General features: G+C 39.6%; 3 protein-coding genes across 7 annotated transcripts; 2 read left to right on the plus strand and 1 right to left on the minus strand.

Annotated features, from left to right (window-relative positions):
- Positions 1 to 995: 995 nt before the first annotated feature.
- Positions 996 to 3,228, plus strand: LOC139475194 (bifunctional 3'-5' exonuclease/ATP-dependent helicase WRN-like). Its single transcript, XM_071258448.1, has 2 exons — positions 996 to 1,110; positions 2,435 to 3,228. Exons 1-2 carry the CDS (start codon positions 996 to 998, stop codon positions 3,226 to 3,228), a joined length of 909 nt encoding a protein of 302 aa, XP_071114549.1.
- A 4,029-nt stretch (positions 3,229 to 7,257) lies between these two features.
- LOC139474850 (uncharacterized) lies at positions 7,258 to 14,772 on the plus strand. 3 transcript variants are annotated; one of them, XM_071258000.1, is made up of 5 exons: positions 7,286 to 7,395; positions 7,897 to 8,048; positions 8,969 to 9,190; positions 9,660 to 9,973; positions 14,712 to 14,772. In XM_071258000.1, the coding sequence occupies exons 2-4, from the start codon at positions 7,913 to 7,915 to the stop codon at positions 9,944 to 9,946; spliced, it is 645 nt and encodes a 214-aa protein (XP_071114101.1). In that variant the 5' UTR covers positions 7,286 to 7,395; positions 7,897 to 7,912; the 3' UTR covers positions 9,947 to 9,973; positions 14,712 to 14,772. The 3 variants fall into 3 exon arrangements, with proteins under 3 accessions (XP_071114100.1, XP_071114101.1, XP_071114099.1); XM_071257999.1 differs by lacking the exon at positions 14,712 to 14,772 and having other exon boundaries at positions 7,258 to 7,342; positions 9,660 to 11,176; XM_071257998.1 differs by lacking the exon at positions 14,712 to 14,772 and having other exon boundaries at positions 9,660 to 11,176.
- A 3,898-nt stretch (positions 14,773 to 18,670) lies between these two features.
- LOC139474485 (uncharacterized) lies at positions 18,671 to 23,305 on the minus strand. 3 transcript variants are annotated; one of them, XM_071257526.1, is made up of 4 exons: positions 23,221 to 23,305; positions 22,514 to 22,665; positions 21,221 to 21,442; positions 18,671 to 20,215 (listed from the first exon to the last, which is right to left on the minus strand). In XM_071257526.1, the coding sequence occupies exons 2-4, from the start codon at positions 22,647 to 22,649 to the stop codon at positions 19,929 to 19,931; spliced, it is 645 nt and encodes a 214-aa protein (XP_071113627.1). In that variant the 5' UTR covers positions 22,650 to 22,665; positions 23,221 to 23,305; the 3' UTR covers positions 18,671 to 19,928. The 3 variants fall into 3 exon arrangements, with proteins under 3 accessions (XP_071113627.1, XP_071113628.1, XP_071113626.1); XM_071257527.1 differs by having other exon boundaries at positions 23,172 to 23,305; XM_071257525.1 differs by having other exon boundaries at positions 23,168 to 23,305.
- Positions 23,306 to 24,042: the final 737 nt, after the last annotated feature.

The following is a 24,042-nucleotide window of genomic DNA, read 5'->3' on the forward strand; positions in this document are numbered from 1 at the left end:
TCAACATGATCATTATAATCAGGATCCGGGTGTTCCACAGGGCAGTATTTTGTCTGTCACATTGTTCAGTATAAAAATAAATAGTCTATCAAAAGTATTAAACGACCCAATTGATGGCTCATTGGATGATATCTCATGTCGTGGTAAAAATATGTGTACTATTGAACGCCAATTACATTTGTGTCTTGATTAAATTCAAAAATGGTTTCTTGAGATGTCGTGTTTTCACAGACCAAGACCAATTGTATACATTTCTGTTGGAAATATCAACCCTTAAAGACCCAGAATTCTTTTTAGATGGCACTCCAGTCAAGATTGTAAAAGAAGACAAATCTTTAGGATTAACTTTCGACCATCATTTAACTATTTTGCCACATATTAAAAATTTAAAGACAAAATGCCTGAAGGCCCTAGAGGTCTTAAAAGTTATCTCAAATGCAAAGTGGGGAGGGATCAGACAACTCTCCTTCACTTATACAGATCTCTAATGAGCTCTAACTGTACTATGGCTCCATTGTGTATGCTGGAGCTTGCAAGAGTAATTTTTTTAAAAATGGATTCAATCCACCATCAAGGATAAAGACTTTGTCTTGGAGCTTTTCAAATTTCTCCAGTTTACAACCTCTATGTCGAGGCTGATGAACCCTCTTTAAAACAACGTCGTACTAAATTGTCTCTCCAATATATTACTAAATTACCTTCCAATACCTTATGACTCCGTTTTTAATCCCCGCCATAAAGAACTGTATCAGAAGAAACCAAAGCTGGTTCCTCCACTTAGAATTCGGCTAAAATCTCATATTAATGCTGCAAATTTAGATCTGCATATTATCTCTCGTTACCGACTTTTGTCTTCTCTTCCCTGGCAGTTGGTGAGGCCAGAAGTTGATATTTCCCTCACACATTTGATAAAATCTGACACTAATCAACTAGTATATCAACAGGAATATTTACAATAAAGAATTGACTTTTACTTTGTGTGAATTCATTGGAGTATGAACCTTCATAGAGTGAGGGCCAAACTGCATGAACGTCGGAGCTTGCGACCTGGCCCTGGTCTGTCCAATGGACGTGATCTGCAGACCAATCACCTGCCCGCTGTGATGCCCGGTCAGTGGGATGCGAATGCATGTGGTGGCGAAGTGATGACGTCTTGCCGCAATCAGGAGAAACCTGTGTTCCTGTGTGTTCTGCATCTGTTTTCTCGTCAAACTACATCTTTGACGCTGTAGGGGCATAAGTGTATTCAGTTCCATCTCGCCGGTGAAGAAGAAATCGTATTTTATCGCTAAACCACACTCCTCTCAAGTTTCTCAAATTCCAAGGCTCTAAGGTACAATCTCATTAAAATCAGACCTTAGTTCTCGCTACCGCTAAACAAACATCTGAAGACATCCCCCTACGGGTCATGTCAGAACGACCTTTCGCGAAATTCGACCAATCAAATGTCCAACAGGAAGTCGAAATTAGGCAATCAGGAAGCAGCTCTCTCTAGTTTTATGGTACTGGTTTCAAAATGGCGACTTCCATGCCAGATAACGCTTTGGAAACCATTTTGACAAAGTTCTCAATTCCAAATCTGAAAACCGAACAAAAGAAAATTCTGGAGTGTCTTATAGATGGCCGAGATTGCATGGCATAACTTCCCACGGGATATGGAAAGTCTCTTCCGTTTCAGATGTTTATCCCATTGAAGCGCGAGATAGATGATCATTTTGACGAGAAGCTCCTTGTTTGTTCACTGCTGGTTTCTCTGATGCAAGATCAAGTGGAAAAACTGACAAATATCGATGATATTACAGCGGCCTATAAAGGTTTGTACTTACAAATAAATGTTAATTCAAATAAATAACAGTTCGCATTGTGATTAAAATAATGTCTGGATCTACTATTACTAATAACTGGTGATTTTTTTCAGACAGCATACACTGCATACATTGGCATAAGGGATAATACTGCTGAGAGTGACCAACGTATTAGGAATGGAGAAATTGATATCATCTATGCCTCTCCAGAAGCCTTAATTGGTGATCCGGAGTGGAGATCGGCCATACAAAAGTTAAATATTTCATCTATTGTAGTGGATGAATTTCACACAATAGCCACATGCTAGGTTCACATGTAGGGCGAAATTAGTGTAATGCATCAACAATAATTTCTGTCATTGACAGACAGGTTTTCATCAATATAAATTAATAATACAGTGTAATATCCTGAGGGCCATTATAAGCAGATTTCCATTTCATCATGGTTTATGACCATTCACTGTGGATATATATTTAAAAGAAAATTTCATTTTAATTTTTTAACATTTTCATTTTCAGGGGAGAAGATACTGATGATTCTGGGAAGAAAGCCTTCAGAAAATGGTTTTCCTACATTGGGCCTTAAGTGTCACATGCACTCTTAAAATCAGGAAAAGAGTGAAAAAAAGTTTTGAATTTGAAAGCAGATACAGTTGAAATTTCAGTAAGCCCTAACAAGCCAAACATTAAATTTGTCGTATCAAAGGTCCATTCTTCTATTGAAATTGCAATATGCTGGCTTGTGGATGGATTGAATACTAAACAGAAAGCTTTCCCCAGGACAATTATTTACTGCAGGACAATCAAAGATACCGCATGTTTATTTCAATACATCACCACCGAAATACCTGAATGTATAGAGTTGGTTGACATGTACCATTCACTTACTCCCTCTGTGCAGAAGGATAAGATCATGGAAGGCCTAAGAAGTCCAACAGGTACCCTCCGATTGGTGATTGCCACAAGTGCACTTGGAATGGGTATTGACATTGTTTCATTTTACAGTGTAGTAGTGTTTGGCCTATCCGACACACTTGTTGACCTACTCCAGGAAATCGGGCGGGTTGGAAGAGATAGAAAACCTTCTGCAGCCCTACTATTGTACAATTCTTACCATTTACGAAGTGTTGGGAAGGAAGTTAAAGAAATTACTATGTGTACAGGGTGCAGAAAAGAAGCCATCATGTCATCCTTCTTAAACCCTGAAGACAGGGAGAAACTGAAGGAAACTACTCGAGTCCATGCATGTTGTGATGCTTGTGCAACACATTGTGCTTGTGGTGTGTGCAGTTCTCTGCCGATTGAAGACATGTTTTATTCAATAGATGGTTGTGAGGACGCAAATGACAGTGCAGACAGTGACGTCACCTTCGATTACCAATGCATTTCAGACTTTGATGATAGTTTTGACATTGATTTGTAACTGCATCTGTATGTGTGTCTTATTGCCACGATTAAAATCAGATCTGACTGTTGCACTCCTCCTGTCTTTGGCAATCTAAACACTTTTAGCAGTCCGCGTGAGGAATGAGAAATGTTTTTTATGCTGCTTTTAGCAGTATTCCAGCAATATCACGACAGGGGGACATCAGAAATGGGCTTTAGCAGTAGGAGATCAGGACTCGTTAACAATTAAGAATATGTCTATTTTGTTGCTTGGTTTGTTTGTTGTTTAACGCCGCACTCAGCAATATTCCAGCTTTATGACGGCAGTCTGTAATTAATCAAGTCTTGACCAGTCAGTCCTATTTTGTGGGATGGTAGGGTAGTTCAGTGGTTTAAGCGATGGCTCATGACACCAAAGACCCGGGTTCGATTACACACATGGGTACAATGTGTCAAGCCAATTTCTGGTGTTCCCCGCGGTGATATTGCTGCAATATTGCTAAAAGTGGCGTGAAAACATACTATGTATTTGTATTAATTATTTGGCATTTATATTTTCAGATTAGATAGCAAATAACAGTTTTATCTGATTCTGATTAAAAAATAACAAAACTTCTATGTATCATGCCAAGTGACATAAAGAAATTTAACACATGAACATTCACTTACTTTCATTTAATGTTGTACTAGTAAGGGTGTATATTATTCTCAAGTGACAACAGGAAACTTGTTACATATGGATGGAACAACATAACCTGTTACGTTAACATCAGTCTACATAATTTGAAGGAGCACAGGAGTTGTGACAATAATCCACGATCACTGATATCGGAAGTGTTTTTTTCTACCTATTCAGCCAATAGGTAACTGAAACAACAGGTTTTTTTTGTTAAAGTTCACACATGAATCGTTTTCTTTGGATACACAATAGAAACATAACATATCAATGCATTGAATGCAATACATGTTTTGCGTAATAAGAGCTGGTTATGTTCATTTTCATTGATAAGAAATAATAGTATCTTAGCCACTGACACGCAACACACCTACTAGCCTGGACATGTCTCTTAACATCATTTTCATTAGATTTTAATGTTATCATGGACGATTATTAGCTGAGATAACTAGACCGAACAGAATTTTACTGGACTCTGGCTTCAGACTAGAGTATAAAGTTGCAGAATGGAATCACCACACCCTTACTCTGTAAGACATTAGCGTGGTAGGTATCTTGAGTATAGGGAAACTTCTGTTTTAAACAATGTGTAAATTTTCCACAAAATGTTTAGGCCACTGTAAACTACAATAAATACATATACTCATAGAGAACTAAGGTATGATTTTATTGAGATTGCTGTAAGGTATGGCACCAACGCAAGCGTCGTTGTCGATGGATCTGTTGCAAAACAGGGACGATAACTGGTCTTCTGGTCCGATATCCTCCTCAAATCAGGGATGCGTCCTGCAGTTTCCGTAGCTGTGGCATTGCGATGACGTAGGTTGAACAGTCGAATGCAGCGATCCTGTGTAGGGGTGGTAACTCATGGTCGGCCGGTTCTCGGACGGTCTGCAGTTGAATTGAACTGTGTGTATCAGCCACAAAGGCGGCAAATGGTGCTGTTGTGGACGTTTAAGTGGTGTGCAACAGAAAACTGCTATTCCCCTCTTTGGATACTTCCTATGGCGATGTTCCGATCGGCATTTTCGAATTGAATGTCAAATTTTTGGCTTGATTTTTTATAGCCACTACCACGAGTTGCGAATGACATAACTTGCACGTGCATTTTGCTTTTCTGTTTTCCTCCATGACATTTGTTAACAAGTGTGAAAACAATGCCGTTTAAGACATTGCAAATCGACAACGGCTGCGTTTTGACGGACCGTTTGTCGAATATCAGGCCACCAACAGTTTCCAATAATATATATATCCAATTTATATGCCGGATCTTTTGTGTAGACAGGTTCAATGAACTACATACTACCTGTGCGTTTCTTTTTTGGAGAGTGTATGTTTTTTTAAATTAGATACTATAAAGATCCCCTTATTTTAAGTTCCATGGGGACCCATCAGTTCAAGTCACGTGTTGTATGCAGTATGTACACAGTAGACCCATATACAGTAACTTGCAATTAGATTATTGCATCACTACACAAAGTGGTCAGGAATATCCTGTGTAATGAAATCTTCTGAACATGAAGATAAGACGCAAGTGAAGTTGTAGAATGCCTCGAGTCGCTCTAGTCTTGCCCTTATACAGCAACCTTCCAGAAACAGTCACCTCTTGAAACTAGTCGATTAATGTAATTTGTCCCGGAAGTGAATCAACTACAGTCAGCAAACGTCTCATAACAATAGGCCGTTCGCGGAGCTCTGTAAAAGGGGCATTTGTCACCACTCGGGCCTTTCCGTAACCTGCAAGAAGACTCGTCCCCCTATAGATGAATGTTCTGTGCAAAAATACGACAAACCAATCAGAATATGCGTATGATTTCAAGTTTTTCGTCAAAGAATCCCTCAGAAATAATTTTTGATTTTACATATGTATGCCTTGCATCTACAAATATACCCAAGATACAGTTAAATGTGTTCGATCATACTGTATAATTCCGCACGTCCCGATGTGCTTTAAATTGCATCTGAAATATATATAATATATGGTGTAAATTAATTTATTATGGCTTAAATACAGTAAGAGTTTGCCTGCCGCAGCCAGGTACATTGCACAGTCCCGTGAGGAAGGTGACGTGTAGTGTTCACTGACTGTGTTGAACCAATCGAGGTCTTCGCATTACACAGGCGAGCATATTTTCAATTGGCTATCAAATGGAGCAACAGACAACTTCTCCCTCATCTCACCTCGAAGCTGCCGATGAAATTCAGCCTGACAGACCAAGGGATTCCGTTGAAGGTTATGAAACTTTTCAATTGTTCAAAGAATATATGGATTGCAAACTAAAAACATTCAAACGTGATATAATTGAGAGTCAGAACACAGATCGCTTTCTGCCTTAAAAAGAGCTCGCAAAGATTCTGAAATATCATTTTTCAAATTAAAGGAAATCAGTTGCATTTAAATTCAATTGCGGTCTTTTGGAGAAAATAGATACAGCCTTCAGATATATCAAACATAAGAAGTATTCTGAATGTTCAAATTCCCTTGAAAGTCTTGCTTCAGAGATACACAAGCTAAACAAACATATCAGGTAAGCCGACAGATCCCTGTCAGGTTGGGCCGTAGTTGCGGAGTTGGAGTGAGACGACATTGCTTCTGGTTCAGATGAAGAACGTCAATTCGAGAAGGCAGAGAGTAAGGCACTCCGTAAGCGTCGAGCAGCCCCTTACAGGCCTCGAGACAAAAGTTTTCACAATGCTCCTTCTGCTACATTCTCCAACCCTAATAACGACATGCCTTCTCAGGTCCCTCCCTCCCTGCAAACCCAGGCCTTTCGTCCCCAATTCAAACGTACTGCACCAACAGTGTGGCGGATTTGGGCATTGGCGTGCCTCCTGTCCCCTCGCTGCTGCTTAACGCTCAGCCCAGACAGCAGGTCACACACAAGGGGTGCAGACACCAGCAAATCCAAATAAGAAGTAGTCAATACATAATTTCGGGTAACAAAACATTTGCATCTTTGGGGTTCCAATCATATTATGGGAGATTATTGGAGATTAGAAAAAAATCATGTTGAGAGTTTTTAATTTGGACTTTTTCCAGTGCATGTGAACAAGCCCGCAGGTCCAGACATAGTTCTATATGGCAAATTCTGGTCGGGAAACCGAATCGAAATCCTTTCCAATAATACTGATGTAATTGATAATGGGTCTACAACCGCATACTGCAAAAACACAAAACATCATGCCTACACGAAAAATATCCATTACAAAAATATCCATTACATATAGGTAATCATTTACATTGGATGATCGCTTACGTCAGCAAGTGCTGACAAATACAGATATAGCAGTACAAAGTACGGGTAGCGTCAGCTTTATATCTGTATGCGGTTTAGCATAAATAGTGTCGTCACATAACACCGGCCTTATTGATTACCGTCGCTACAATAAAGGAAACAGCATACAACAGTCTTTAATTTGGGGGTTGACAAAGGAGGCCCACTGGACAAAGTCATAGCTTAAGACGAATACGTATGTGAGTAGCAAGAGACCCACGGTGGAGTAAACGAGAATAACTACTTTGAGTTAGTGAGTTGTTTTGGTATTATTTCATTGACATTAACAACGTGGACAGTCATACTTGGCTTCACATAGTGTACTCGTGTGGTACCCGTGCCGGCGTGACGATCCCATGCCTCATCCATACTGCGGCCGACCCGTGAAGATTCCGGGGTAGAATAGGTCTTCAGCAACCCATGCTTGCCGTAAAAGGCGACTATGCTTGTCGTAAAAGGCGACTAACGGGATCGGGTGGTCAGGCTCGCTGACTTGGTTGATGCATGTCATTGATCCAAATAGCGTGGATCGATGCTCATGATATCAATCACTGGATTGTCTGGTCCAGACTCGATTATTTATAGACCGCTGTCATATAGCTGGACTATTGCTGAATGCGGCGTTAAACAACCAACCAACCAACCAACCAACCTGCCTCTCTCCAACCCCCACAATCCCCCACCCCCACAATCCCCATCCTATGCTCAATATGTGTCTAATGTAAACGGAACCTGTATTTTATTTATTTTTCAGATATTGCCAAGAGAAAATGACCGACCCAGATGGTGAAAAGGTGATACAGTGGGCACGGAATATGCCTCTGCAAAACCTTATTGACAAAGTCTGTGAAACAGGTGCCAAAATCACCAAGGAACAGTTGGAACGTATCCAACAGTATGTCATTGGTAAGACAAAATTGGTTCTCAATTGTTTTGTAATGGGTTTTGTTTGTTTGTTTGCTGTTTAACGCCGCACTCGGCTATATGGCGGCGGTCTGTAAATAATCGAGTCTGGACCATACAATTCAGTGACTGACATCATAAGCATCGATCCACACAACTGGGATACGATGACATGCATCAACCAAGTCACCGAGCCTGACCACCCGATCCCGTTAGTCGCCTCTTACGACAAGCATAACCACATTTTACGGATCTTCACGGGTATAATATGTTTTTCTTCTTCCGTAATTTCTATTTTAAAACATTCTAAAGCACCATTAAATTTTTCAAGCATTTGCCCCTGCATACCTCATGTTTGTGTGATCATCTTCAGTTAATCACTGGATTCTCTGGCCCAGAATCGATTATTAATAATATATAATATTGCTGAGTGCGACGTTAAACAACAAACAAACAAACAACCAAAATATGATATTACGGGAATATTGTACAACTGTCTTGTAAAACGATAACAGAACGAACACAATGCCACATCGAGGGCATTTTAGCTAGCAAACGTTTGCCACGATTTAACTGTGGCTTTTACCTGAGATCGAAAATGTCTATATTTTTTAGATTATTTAGGGTAATATATTTTTTAAAAACACACATTTGAATAATATCTCATTGAAAAGAAGGGGGCACGTCTAAGGCGCCGCAATTCGCTGTGCAGAGTTGCGTCCCTTGTGCACGCCAGAAACCTATGATTGTGGGTGCGAATCCCGGTTCGCCTCGATATGATTCTAGGTTTGTCAGCACCATACCCGTGCTCGTGGATTTCGCCGAAGTGGTAAACGTCTGAGACCTGAATCAAGCGGCGTTAAAAAACCCAGCTCACACACTCACTCACTCATTGTCCAGTAACAACTTTGATGTATTCACAGGGGATCATGGCCGTCCTGCTGATGAAGTGACCAAATATACTGAGCCCATTCATTTCTTCGCGTACCTCATGGAGAAGAAGTTCATCTCCTTCACAAACCTGGCTTTTTTTCAAGCAATCTTCAGGCGAATTGGAAGACAGGATCTTTGTGATATTGTTTTAGAATTTGCCCGAGAACATTCAAATGACCCTCTGTATCTTGAAGTTCACAACACTGATCAAGGTAGATTGCCCAAGTCTCGTTCTGAACTGTATGATTGTAAAGCCGATAAAAAGATGTGTTAAGACCAACGCAAAGGGGTTGCAGACATATCGAATAACTGGAGGAATGTTAAATGTTTATTTGTTTGTTTTAATATATATGTGCGTGCGTGTGTATGTATGTATGCATGCAGTTATGGATGGGTGGATTCAGTTATATATGTATGTGAATGTATTTATATGTATGCAAACATAAGTAATTATATGTCTCCAGTATATATGCTTTTGAATGTATGTGTAGAATTTAATTGTGTGAGTTAAAGGGATAGCAGTCAATATACACCCTATGTAGTGGTCTGTCGACATTTAGTTTTTCTTTAGATCTTTAGATTGTCCTGACCCAATTATGTCCATATTGCAGTAGATGTTAACTTGATAAATTATGCCATGTTTATGAGAGTAATACAATCCCACCGACATGTGTGTTTCAGGAGGTAATACGCAGTTCAATGTACACGTGCGGGACACCCTCCGTGAAAGAAGAGAAGTGGAAATACTTGTTAGGAGCTTGGCCAATTGTCTTGATGTTCCTCCTGAATATATCCGAGTTGTGGGCACCGAGGCAACAAACAGCTTCAAGTTAACGCTGTTCATCCCAGCCCAGTACAAGGGTAGCCTGTTGGACATGAACAAGCTCATCGGCCTCATCAAGTACAACATTGACGAAGTGGAAGTGGACGGGAAGACTATCAAGCTTAGCCTAGAAGAGGAAAAGTAGAATAAATACAGCAATATGCCCTTTATGGTAAGGCCAAACTAAATTCAAGCCTTCCTACATGTTTGCGGGTACATTGCACTGTTGTTCTTGTCGAGTGAAGAGGTGAACTCAAATGAACCGTCTATTTTTATTTAATAAGGTTTGGGGCTGGATGTCAGACACTGGTGATATTGTGAATCATATTTTAGAATGGACTTCTTCGTCTGTGTTTTCTATTTAATTTTCCGTTGCGTTTTTCATAGTACTTTCTATACAATTTCTTTAACTGTGGGAAACAGTGTAGCTTCTGGTGTGTGATCAGGTGGGGAGTGGAAGGATGCAGTGATCTATCAAATAGTTTGTTATATTTATCATTAGGTGATATATATATAGTGTAACGCCCAAAACCTGCATTGTTATTTGTGAACAGAGCATTATTTCTTATTGTGACAAAATGGACTCATAGCATATGAACACTTAACTTTTAATCATCTCGGTCTCTTGTAGCTCCTTATGGAGTTGCCCCTCTGTTTTGCAGATATTGTCTTCCATGTTTATTGTAATAAGGATAGGAGACTTAAATAAACAATATGTCTGTCTTTTAACTAAAGGGAGACGAATGACTGGTCCTACAAAAGATCACTACCTTGGGCCTTGACATAAAATCATTTCCGAGGAATGTTAAACAGTTTTGTTGGTTTTGCCTTAATGGCCAGTCATCATTTTGGTCTTCACTGGCTCCCACTTATATTAGATGTATTATGTCACTCTATTTTATATTGGGTGTATAATGTCACTTCTATTTATATGTGTTTTTGTGCCCACAGTATTCTGTTTTTCACATAATTATGTTACTTTAGATTTGATCTGTTTTGTTAATAACTGTGTACTTGGAGCTGGAAATATATTCTTCCGAGATCTGCTCCCTGTAAACTCACTATGTGACGAAACACACAGATTCCTCCTGCCTCCTCAGCAGCTTTATTTGAAGCCATGTACTCAGTAACTCAGGTTTTATATTTTGAAGTCAAAGGTCACATTATTGTATAAATAAACATTTTTGTTGTTATCTATGCATGTGAACATATTTCGAAAAGTTAATCTCTAATCATGACAAAATAATGACGTCTTTTATGGTCCGCATTCTTTTTTCAATTTTTATTACGTACACAAAGGTTGTCAATGTTTTCATCTACCAATTACCTGCATGGTAGTTTAGTTGTGGTTGTGGATCTACCGTTTAATTCATTTTTATGCTGTTTTTTTAAAAATCTATCATTAACTCTCAAAGAAAAAGAAAATAAAGTGTAATCAGTAAAATAATATCGCTTTTGTTTTCTATATGTATGTACATGCAGGTAGCAGAATTGAAATTGTGTCTGCGTTCTGCACTGAACGCCCTTCATAAGCATGGCAGTGTGATGATGTAGATATGATATCACATCTGTTTGTGGCGATTACACACATATACCTTACACAGAGGAACACGCCATTAGCTGACGGAGTAATCACATCACTGTGTATCTGTAGTCCCGCAACAATGTCCATTCCCAACTCATTGTGGGATAGTTAAGCCTAACGAGATAGGTATAGCGTATGTTAAAATCGGTAATGGGAACATTTAAAATGTTTGACATAGGTAGCTGAGAAGAATCGAGTAATGAAAGGACTTTGTTCTTTCAAGATTTGTAGAGTGACACTTGTGGATATCCACATGGCAACATTTACGATACGCTATGAGGGGGTTCATGTGGTGCTATACATAATCACAGATATGCGAAATTATATCATTATTTCTTTTACAACTCGGAATACCTTGGAAGTTTCCAACGCCGCTCATTTTACGTACTTTTTGCTTGGGGCCTTTATGTTTATGGGAATTTATGACTCCACGTGTGTCTTGAAGTTGTAAAATTGGTACAGTAAAGTACGGTTATAACGAACACGCTTATAACGAACTGACGGATATAACGAACCTACTTTTTTGTCCCTAACATTTGCTGTAGTTATGCTGTATATAGGCTTATAACGAACTACGGTTATAGCGAACTAAAATTAGTGGTCCCTTTGAGTTCGTTACAACCGTAGTTTATTGTAGTTGTGTTCCGTTGCCAGGCCACCGCCTGCCATATAAACCTAACGTGTGTAAGAAGCAACGCATCCGAAGATAGATTCCCAACCACCAAATGAACATAGGTTTATATACATGACACATAAGACGGCTTATAGATGAAGTAATCACACAGAGAGAGCAATTGTTTTGTATACCACGGTTATAACGAACACACTTATAATGAACTGACGGATATAACGAACTTACTTTTTTGGTCCCGACTATTCGCTGTAGTTATGCTGTATACATGCTTAAAACGAACTACGGTTATAACGAACTCAAATTAGTAGTCCCTTTGAGTTCGTTATAACCGTAGTTTACTGTATACACATCTACATCTATATAACTTGTTTGATAGGCATTATTTAGAAGTTGACGGGTCACAAGATAGTCACAATTTTATTGATAACAACTTCTTTAATACTGTGAAAAGCGACGTTTCGGTATTGATCCTTATACCGTGAAGATCTGGGGTAGAATAGGTCTTCAGCAACCCAGTGCTTGCCGTAAAAGGCGACTATGTTTGTCGTAAAAGGCGACTAGGTGAAGGTGGTCAGGCTCGCTGACTTGGTTGATCATCGTATCACTATTTCGTGGATCGATGCTCATGATACCAGTATCTGTATTGTCTGGCCCAGACTCGATTATTTACAGACCGCCGTCATTTTGCTGGAATATTGCTGAGTGCAGCGTAAAACAACAGACAAATAAAACAAACAAATTATTCTGCAGACCAGTCAGCTTCAGTCATAGTTAAAAGATTTGAAAGGTTCCGAAAAAGTACGTGTCCAATCCTTTAGCTACATGCATCGTAATAAACATTCAATACGACCCGTGAAGATCCGGGGTAGAATAGGTCTTCCGCAACCCACGCTTGTCGTAAGAGGCGATTAACGGGATCGGGTGGTCAGGGGTCAGGCTCGCTGACTTGGTTGATGCATGTCATCGTATCCTTATTGCGTGGATCGATGCTTATGATGTCACTTACTGGATTGTCTGGTCCAGACTCAATTATTTACAGACCGCCGTCGTTTAGCTTGAATATTGCTAAAAGCGGCGCAAAACCAAACTCACTCACTCACTCTAACAAGGAGAACTAATCAAGAACTAATCAGCTGCAAGTTGCACCATGTATTTGGGATGATTAATTCACCTCAATAGTGCATCAAATGTCGTGATGACAATATTTTAAAGATGTTACTTTGTTCTGAAATAATTACAAATACACAAGGCGATAAACAATCATGTGCGACACTAATTTGATAGCTTAATGTTTTGCCTGCATTGTCTCTGCAGGCTATTGACTAGACAGATGCACAAAGAAATTCAGAGGTCAGTATCATTGGACAGAATGATTAGGTTTGATAATCCTGAGCGCGTTTATGAACTTATGTTTTGGAGGGACAATGTTTCCCTTCTGAAATGTCGGAATCTTCGTTAGCATTATGGTCTATTGACTTTAGTATTTTCAGACGCCAGTGATTTGGGCTGTGCTGGCTATATACAACATACTGATCACATTTTTCAATACAGCTGGGATTTGGATCAAGCTAAGCGCAGTTCAACATGGAGAGAGATGAAAGCTGTGGAATTAACTTTGATTGCATTTTCAAACATACTGCGCAATAAGACCATAAAATGGTTTACAGACAGCAAGCCTTTTTGTCATGTCGCAACATGTGGTAGTTTTAAAACGCATTTACAGAAACTAGCTATGTCAATTTTCGTTACAGCTATTATGCACAATATTGTATTGAAGTTCAGTTGGATCCCAAGGTCAGAAAATGAGAAAGCTGATGCTTTAAGCAAATTTGAAGATTCAGATGATTGGAGAGTTACAAATACAATTTTCAGGATTCTGGATGCACGAAAGGGACATTCAGTGGACAGATTCGCAAATCACATTAATACAAAGTTGGTGAGATATAATTCCAGATCTTTGGTTCCCGGTGCCGAGGCACAGCAGTGGCAAAAAGTCAACAACTGGGCTGTACCACCTGTACACCTGGTTTCAAAAACAATCAAATTCGTTCTGAGTAACAAGGCTCCTGCAACTATGGTTGTACCTATGTGGCCCTCTGCGTCATTTTGGCCTGTCCTGTTTGATGGTGATAAACCCAGATCTTTTGTTGCAGGTATGCTTTAACTTAAAGGCAGTACTAGGTGGCAGCAAAGCTTCTATGTTTGATTCATTTTAACGGATACATTCTGGCCATTAGAATTAATTCAAGTTGATATTAATATTGCAGATATGTTTGGTCTGGGCATCTTGAAGGAGAAAGATTCTTTGGGTCATAAGGATTTGATAAGTTTAGTCGGAAAAATGCCAGAAATAGTGTCAAAATCAAAAGCACCTGCCACTGTCGACAAGTACAAGAGTGCTTATAATCTATGGAAAAAATGGAGTTGACATTTTCCAGAGGTGCCTTGTTTTCCCAGCAAAATCTGTTCATGTTGGATTTATATCTCACGTCTCTTCTCCAAGGAGGTAAGAAATCACTTTCTGTTGTTGCAGAAAGCTATGGTATAAGTTGGGCACATCAAGTAGCAGGTTTACAAGATCCATGTAGTATATCATGGTGATAATTTCAAACATTTCTGAAAAAAAACTGCAAAACGTGTTACATGATGTTTGCTTTGGTCACAATTTGAGTTTGGAATTGTATATTTCAGGTAACTGAAAACGGACGCGGTTTTGACAGATTCGTGGATTCGACTTCAAAGACTGTTTACGAGTTTGACAAGTGTATTTATTTGTGATTGTTAATAAACCTGCTCGCTTGTCAGATGCGGTAGGCCTAACCCTTGAAATGCGTATGTTGTACATGGTAAATAGTTTATGTTCGTTTGAGCGAAGCGAATTAGAACATTATGTGTGTGGACCATTACGCAACGAGTTGACAATTGGTTTCAGTAGGCCCGTTTGCGCTAAGACGGAAGCCGGTCGCAAAAATGGCCCTGAGAGAGGCACGAGTCGCTATTCGGCTTGTCCCGGAATAACACGAGTTGGTCACGAATGTAGAAGAGGGTAACCAATGTGTCAAGCGCTGGGAAGGAGCTTCCAAGCACAACAACAAAGGGAGGTCAATCTAGACATCTCTTTTGACGAGAGCCTCAATGAGTTAGCTGCCACTGACAAGCAATAGAAATAAACTCAGTATATACTGCCGCATAAGACATGCAATCATATTTACAGAGATTTCCCAGGATAGTTTTGTTTCTTTTGACATGCGAAAATTGTATTTGTAAATTTCTGTTTTAAACATGAAAAAAGAGAAATTGTCAGCTACAAGAAAATACATGGCTGTGTTTCGTAACAAAATATTTAGACTCATAGTTGTAATGCAACAAATATCAAATGTAGCTGAAACATAGCAAGTCTCCATTCAAAATCCAGACCCCCACCCCACCCCACCTAGGCCCCTATTTAGAATATGTTCTGATTCTATAGGTGGAACGAGATGATATAGCAATTTACACGTAAATATGTCAATCTTACATTATCATAGAATGACCAAAACGAAACCGAAATGTTACATATCTTATTACTGTACTGTACATACAGAATTATAATACAGTAAACTACGGTTATTACGAACACGCTTATAACGAACTTACGGATATAACGACTATTTGCTGTAGTTATGCTGTATATATGCATATAACGAACTACGGTTTTAATGAACTAAAATTAGTAGTCCCTTTGAGTTCGTTATAACCGTACTTTACTGTATATTGAAATCAGGAAGCTATGAGCCGACTTTGAAGGCCCTTGTACGTAGACGTTGAAACGATAATGAAAGTCAGGCAGCAAGGGATTATACCACTGGATCGTCTCGTGTACTGGCTCATCTTCAAGTACTATATAATTATATATTTTCAGAGACTAAGCATTAATCTACACCCTCTTCAAGATTGCCAGTGAGTAATTGAAAAAAGCACCCTCCTACTTCACAGTACAGTTTATAAACATTTTATGTGTTGTTTTAGAAAAATTGCATTCATTTTTGTCTTAATAATAAATGTGTCTTACTTATCCTCTACTCAAGTGAGTGAGTGCGGTTTAACGCCGCTTTTAGCAATTTTCCAGCAATATCACGGCGAGGGGACACGTGAAATGGGCTTTACACTTTGTGCCCATGCCGGGAATCGAACCCGGGTCTTCGGTGTGACGAGCGAACGCTTTAACCACTAGGCTACCCGACCGCCCCTCCTCTACTCAATGTCAAGTACATTACTAGCACTTTATATTCAGTGTCATGCTAGTGCTGGTACTGATCCATTACAATCAAAGGGGTGTATTTAAATGAGCGTAGGCGAACTACTACATCACATCACCATTTTTGTGGGCGAAAGTAGACCTAACCCATTATTCTTGTAAAAATCTATATTGTTAGGTGTGCATGTATACAAAGAGATCACAGGTAATCTATCACAACGCCCAGTGACGTATTTAAAGATACGATAAGAATAGATCATACCAACACAATCAGTATTTATGTCTCCGTGACAGAGACAATGCAGGCAAAACATTAAGCTATCAAATTAGTGTCGCACATGATTGTTAATCGCCTTGTGTATTTGTAATTATTTCAGAACAAAGTAACATCTTTAAAATATTGTCATCACGACATTTGGTGCACTATTGAGGTGAATTAATCATCCCAAATACATGGTGCAACTTGCAGCTGATTAGTTCTTGATTAGTTCTCCTTGTTAGAGTGAGTGAGTGAGTTTGGTTTTGCGCCGCTTTTAGCAATATTCAAGCTAAACGACGGCGGTCTGTAAATAATTGAGTCTGGACCAGACAATCCAGTAAGTGACATCATAAGCATCGATCCACGCAATAAGGATACGATGACATGCATCAACCAAGTCAGCGAGCCTGACCCCTGACCACCCGATCCCGTTAATCGCCTCTTACGACAAGCATGGGTTGCGGAAGACCTATTCTACCCCGGATCTTCACGGGTCGTATCGAATGTTTATTACGATGCATGTAGCTAAAGGATTGGACACGTACTTTTTCGGAACCTTTCAAATCTTTTAACTATGACTGAAGCTGACTGGTCTGCAGAATAATTTGTTTGTTTTATTTGTCTGTTGTTTTACGCTGCACTCAGCAATATTCCAGCAAAATGACGGCGGTCTGTAAATAATCGAGTCTGGGCCAGACAATCCAGATACTGGTATCATGAGCATCGATCCACGAAATAGTGATACGATGATCAACCAAGTCAGCGAGCCTGACCACCTTCACCTAGTCGCCTTTTACGACAAACATAGTCGCCTTTTACGGCAAGCACTGGGTTGCTGAAGACCTATTCTACCCCGGATCTTCACGGTATAAGGATCAATACCGAAACGTCGCTTTTCATAGTATTAAAGAAGTTGTTATCAATAAAATTGTGTCTACCTTGTGACCCGTCAACTTCTAAGTAATGCCTATCAAACAAGTTATATAGATGTAGATGTGTATACAGTAAACTACGGTTATAACGAACTCAAAGGGACTACTAATTTGAGTTCGTTATAACCGTAGTTCGTTTTAAGCATGTATACAGCATAACTACAGCAAATAGTCGGGACCAATAAAGTAAGTTCGTTATATCCGTCAGTTCGTTATAAGTGTGTTCGTTATAACCGTGGTATACAAAACAATTGCTCTCTCTGTGTGATTACTTCATCTATAAGCCGTCTTATGTGTCATGTATATGAACCTATGTTCATTTGGTGGTTGGGAATCTATCTTCGGATGCGTTGCTTCTTACACACGTTAGGTTTATATGGCAGGCGGTGGCCTGGCAACGGAACACAACTACAATAAACTACGGTTGTAACGAACTCAAAGGGACCACTAATTTTAGTTCGCTATAACCGTAGTTCGTTATAAGCCTATATACAGCATAACTACAGCAAATGTTAGGGACAAAAAAGTAGGTTCGTTATATCCGTCAGTTCGTTATAAGCGTGTTCGTTATAACCGTACTTTACTGTACAAATTTTACAACTTCAAGACACACGTGAAGTCATAAATTCCCATAAACATAAAGGCCCCAAGCAAGAAGTATGTAAAATGAGCGGCGTTGGAAACTTCCAAGGTATTCCGAGTTGTAAAAGAAATAATGATATAATTTCGCATATCTGTGATTATGTAGAGCACCACATGAACCCCCTCATAGCGTATCGTAAATGTTGCCATGTGGATATCCACAAGTGTCACTCTACAAATCTTGAAAGAACAAAGTCCTTTCATTACTCGATTCTTCTCAGCTACCTATGTCAGACATTTTAAATGTTCCCATTACCGATTTTAACATACGCTATACCTATCTCGTTAGGCTTAACTATCCCACAATGAGTTGGGAATGGACATTGTTGCGGGACTACAGATACACAGTGATGTGATTACTCCGTCAGCTAATGGCGTGTTCCTCTGTGTAAGGTATATGTGTGTAATCTCCACGAACAGATGTGATATCATATCTACATCATCACACTGCCATGCTTATGAAGGGCGTTCAGTGCAGAACGCAGACACAATTTCAATTCTGCTACCTGCATGTACATACATATAGAAAACAAAAGCGATATTAGTTTACTGATTACACTTTATTTTCTTTTTCTTTGAGAGTTAATGATAGATTAAAAAAAAAACCAGCATAAAAATGAATTAAACGGTAGATCCACAACCACAACTAAACTACCATGCAGGTAATTGGTAGATGAAAACATTGACAACCTTTGTGTACGTAATAAAAATTGAAAAAAGAATGCGGACCATAAAAGACGTCATTATTTTGTCATGATTAGAGATTAACTTTTCGAAATATGTTCACATGCATAGATAACAACAAAAATGTTTATTTATACAATAATGTGACCTTTGACTTCAAAATATAAAACCTGAGTTACTGAGTACATGGCTTCAAATAAAGCTGCTGTGGAGGCAGGAGGAAATCTGTGTGTTTCGTCACATAGTGAGTTTACAGGGAGCAGATCTTGGAAGAATATATTTCCAGCTCCAAGTACACAGTTATTAACAAAACAGATCAAATCTAAAGTAACATAATTATGTGAAAAACAGAATACTGTGGGCACAAAAACACATATAAATAGAAGTGACATTATACACCCAATATAAAATAGAGTGACATAATACATCTAATATAAGTGGGAGCCCGTGAAGACCAAAATGATGACTGGCCATTAAGGCAAAACCAAAAAAACTGTTTAACATTCCTCGGAAATGATTTTATGTCAAGGCCCAAGGTAGTGATCTTTTGTAGGACCAGTCATTCGTCTCCCTTCAGTTAAAAGACAGACATATTGTTTATTTAAGTCTCCTATCCTTATTACAATAAACATGGAAGACAATATCTGCAAGACAGAGGGGCCACTGCATAAGGAGCTACAGGAGACCGAGATGAGTAAAAGTTAAGTGTTCATATGCTATTTGTCCATTTTGTCACAATAAGAAATAATGCTCTGTTCACAAATAACAATGCAGGCTTTGGGCGTTACACTATATATATATATCACATAATGATAAATATAACAAACTATTTGATAGATCACTGCATCCTTCCACTCTCCACTTGATCACACACCAGAAGCTACACTGTTTCCCACAGTTAGAGAAATTGTATAGAAAGTACTATGAAAAACGCAACGGAAAATTAAATAGAAAACACAGACGAAGAAAAAACATCATTCACAATATCACCAGTGTCTGACATCCTGCCCCAAACTTTATTAAATAAAAATAGACGGTTCATTTGAGTTCACCTCTTCACTCGACAAGAACAACAGTGCAATGTACCCGCAAACATGTAGGAAGGGTTGCATTTAATTTGGCCTTACCATAAAGTGCATATTGCTGTATTTATTCTAATTTTCCTCTTCTAGACTAAGCTTGATAGTCTTCCCATCCACTTCCACTTCGTCAATGTTGTACTTGACGAGACCGTTGAGCTTGTTCATGTCCAACAGGCTACCCTTGTACTGGGCTGGGATGAACAGCGTTAACTTGAAGCTGTTTGTTGCCTCGGTGCCCACAACTCGGATATATTCAGGAGGAATATCAAGACAATTAGCCAAGCTCCTAACAAGTATTTCCACTTCTCTTCTTTCACGGAGGGTGTCCCGCACGTGTACATTGAACTGCGTAATACCTCCTGAAACACACACGTCGGTGGGATTGTATTACTCTCATAAACATGGCATAATTTATCAAGTTAACATTTACTGCAATATGGACATAATTGGGTCAGGACAATCTAAAGATCTAAAGAAAAACTTAATGTCGACAGACCACTACATAGGTTGTATATTGACCGCTATCCCTTTAACTCACACAATTAAAATCTCAATTAAACACATACATTCAAAAGCATATATACTGGAGACATATAATTACTTATGTTTGCATACATATAAATACATTCACATACATATATAACTGAATCCACCCATCCATAACTGCATGCATACATACATACACACGCACGCACATATATATTAAAACAAACAAATAAACATTTAACACTCCCAAACACGACATAAATATTCATACCAAAACACACACACACACACACACACACACACACACACACTGACACTGACACACCCCATCTTAAAATGACACACAATTATGAGCATCGATCAACGCAATTGGGATACGATGACATACCAATCCTGACCATCCGATCCCGTTAGTCGCCTTTCACGGCCAGCACGGGTTGCTGAAGTCCTATTCTACCTCGGATAGATACATACATACTTAAGGTAGGTTATATGCTCGTAATCTGATGAAGGTTCTTCATACATAACTCTGGTCACACATGGTTCCGGACCTAAGTCCTATATAAGTGAGTGAGTACGGTTTTACGCCGCTTTAAACAATATTCCAGCAATATCACGGCGGAGGAAACCAGACATGGGCATCACACATTGTACCCTTGTCAGGAATCGAACCCGGGTCTTTGGCGTGACGAGCGAACGCTTTAACCACTAGGCTACCCGACTGCCCAAGTCCTATATAAAACAGTATATGTATCGTATTGACATTTACAGGATTCCTTGTGTTATTCGATATGTCTGCAACCCCTTTGCGTTGGTCTTAACACATCTTTTATCGGCTTTACAATCATACAGTTCAGAACGAGACTTGGGCAATCTACCTTGATCAATGTCGTGAACTTCAAGATACAGAGCGTCATTTGAATGTTCTCGGGCAAATTCTAAAACAATATCACAAAGATCCTGTCTTCCAATTCGTCTGAAGATTGCTTGAAAAAAGGCCAGGTTTGTGAAGGAGATGAACTTCTTCTCCATGAGGTACGCGAAGAAATGAATGGGCTCAGTATATTTGGTCACTTCATCAGCAGGACGGCCATGATCCCCTGTGAACACATCAAAGTTGTTACTGGACAATGAGTGAGTGAGTGTGTGAGCTGGGTTTTATAATGCCGCTTTTAACAGTATTCCAGTTATATCACGGCGTGTCAGCTTAATGTGGGAGGAAAGCCCGAAGTGATTTAGGTCTCAGACGTTTACCACTTCGGCGAAACCCACGAGCACGGGTATGGTGCTGACAAACCTAGAAACATAATCGGGGCGAACCGGGATTCGTACCCACAATTATATGTTTCTGGCGTGCACAAGGGACGCAACTCTGCACAGCGAATTGCGGCGCCTTAGACGTACCCCCGTGCCCCCTTCTATTCAAAGGGGTAATATTATTCAAATGTGTGTTTTTTTAAAAAAATATTACCCTAAATAATCTAAAAAATATAGACATTTTCGATCTCAGGTAAAAGCCACAGTTCAATCGTGGCAAACGTTTGCTAGCTAAAATGCCCTCGATGTGGCATTGTGTTCGTTCTGTTATCGTTTTAAAAGACAGTTGTACAATATTCCCGTAATATCATATTTTGGTTGTTTGTTTGTTTGTTGTTTAACGTCGCACTCAGCAATATTATATATTATCAATAATCGATTCTGGGCCAGAGAATCCAGTGATTGACAGCATGAGCATCGATCCACGTTGGGCAAGGGTAGAAACTGGACTGGACTTAATAAGTTAACTGAAAATGATCACACAAACATGAGGTATGCAGGGGCAAATGCTTGAAAAATTTAATGGTGCTTAGAATGTTGTAAAATAGAAATTACGGAAGAAGAAAAACATATTATACCCGTGAAGATCCGTAAAATGTGGTTATGCTTGTCGTAAGAGGCGACTAACAGGATCGGGTGGTCAGGCTCGGTGACTTGGTTGATGCATGTCATCGTATCCCAGTTGTGTGGATCGATGCTCATGATGTCAATCACTGAATTGTATGGTCCAGACTCGATTATTTACAGACCGCCGCCATATAGCTGGAATATTGCCGAGTGCCGAGTGCGGCGTTAAACAGCAAACAAACAAACAAAACCCATTACAAAACAACTGAGAACCAATTTTGTCTTACCAATGACATACTGTTGGATACGTTCCAACTGTTCCTTGGTGATTTTGACACCTGTTTCACAGACTTTGTCAATAAGGTTTTGCAGAGGCATATTCCGTGCCCACTGTATCACCTTTTCACCATCTGGGTCAGTCATTTTCCCTTGGCAATATCTGAAACATAAATAAAATACAGGTTCCGTTTACATTAGACACGTATTGAGCATAGGGTGGGGATAGTGGGGGTGCGGGGGGGGGGGGGGGGGGGGGGCTGGAGAGAGGCAGGTTGGTTGATTGGTTGTTTAACGCCGCACTCAGCAATAGTCCAGCTATATGACAGCGGTCTGTAAATAATCGCGTCTAGACCAGACAATCCAGTGATTGATATCATGAGCATCGATCCACGCTAATGGGATCAATGACATGCATCAACCAAGTCAGCGAGCCTGACCACCCGATCCCGTTAGTCGCCTTTTACGACAAGCATAGTCGCCTTTTACGGCAAGCATGGGTTGCTGAAGACCTATTCTACCCCGGAATCTTCACGGGTCGGCCGCAGTATGGATGAGGCATGGGATCGTCACGCCGGCACGGGTACCACACGAGTACACTATGTGAAGCCAAGTATGACTGTCCACGTTGTTAATGTCAATGAAATAATACCAAAACAACTCACTAACTCAAAGTAGTTGTTCTCGTTTACTCCACCGTGGGTCTCTTGCTACTCACATACGTATTCGTCTTAAGCTATGACTTTGTCCAGTGGGCCTCCTTTGTTAACCCCCAAATTTAAGACTGTTGTATGCTGTTTCCTCTATTGTAGCGACGGTCATCAATAAGGCCGGTGTTATGTGACGACACTATTTATGCTACACCGCATACAGATATAAAGCTGACGCTACCCGTACTTTGTACTGCTATATCTGTATTTGTCAGCACTTGCTGACGTAAGCGATCATCCAATGTAAATGATTACCTTTATGTAATGGATATTTTTGTAATGGATATATTTCGTGTATGCATGTTTTGTGTTTTTGCAGTATGCGGTTGTAGACCCATTATCAATTACATCAGTATTATTTGAAAGGATTTCGGTTCGGTTTGCTGCACATTTTGAAACACACTGTGAGTTTTCGTAAGGTAAAGCTGCGTCCAGGAAGGTGTCCCTTGCACAACGAAATCCACTCAGATAACACAAGCATGAGTTAATGCCATGTAGAGTAAACAGCACATAGTAAAACACAAATCTATCCTCGATTTAGAGCTGGCCTGTTTTGTTTAGTCCTCAGCATCATATTTTCTGTAATATGAATAATGAAATATTAGTAAACTGCCCCCTACGAAGATTGCTTCACATACGTCATCAAAACCAGTTCAGTAAAGTCGAAAAGTAAAAGTTTCTTTCAAACCCATCTCTATGCAGTATTTCTTCAGGTGGAAGAAACAAATGGCAAAACCTATTTTCACAAGTGAGCCTGAATTGAAATCAAACTTTACAGCTAAAACATACTTCATAAAACCTTTTGAAGTTCTATCATGTCAAAACGTGAT

This window comes from Haliotis cracherodii, unplaced genomic scaffold (genome assembly GCF_022045235.1).
Source record: "Haliotis cracherodii isolate W230 unplaced genomic scaffold, xgHalCrac1.p SCAF_3, whole genome shotgun sequence".
Lineage (NCBI taxonomy): Eukaryota > Metazoa > Mollusca > Gastropoda > Lepetellida > Haliotidae > Haliotis > Haliotis cracherodii.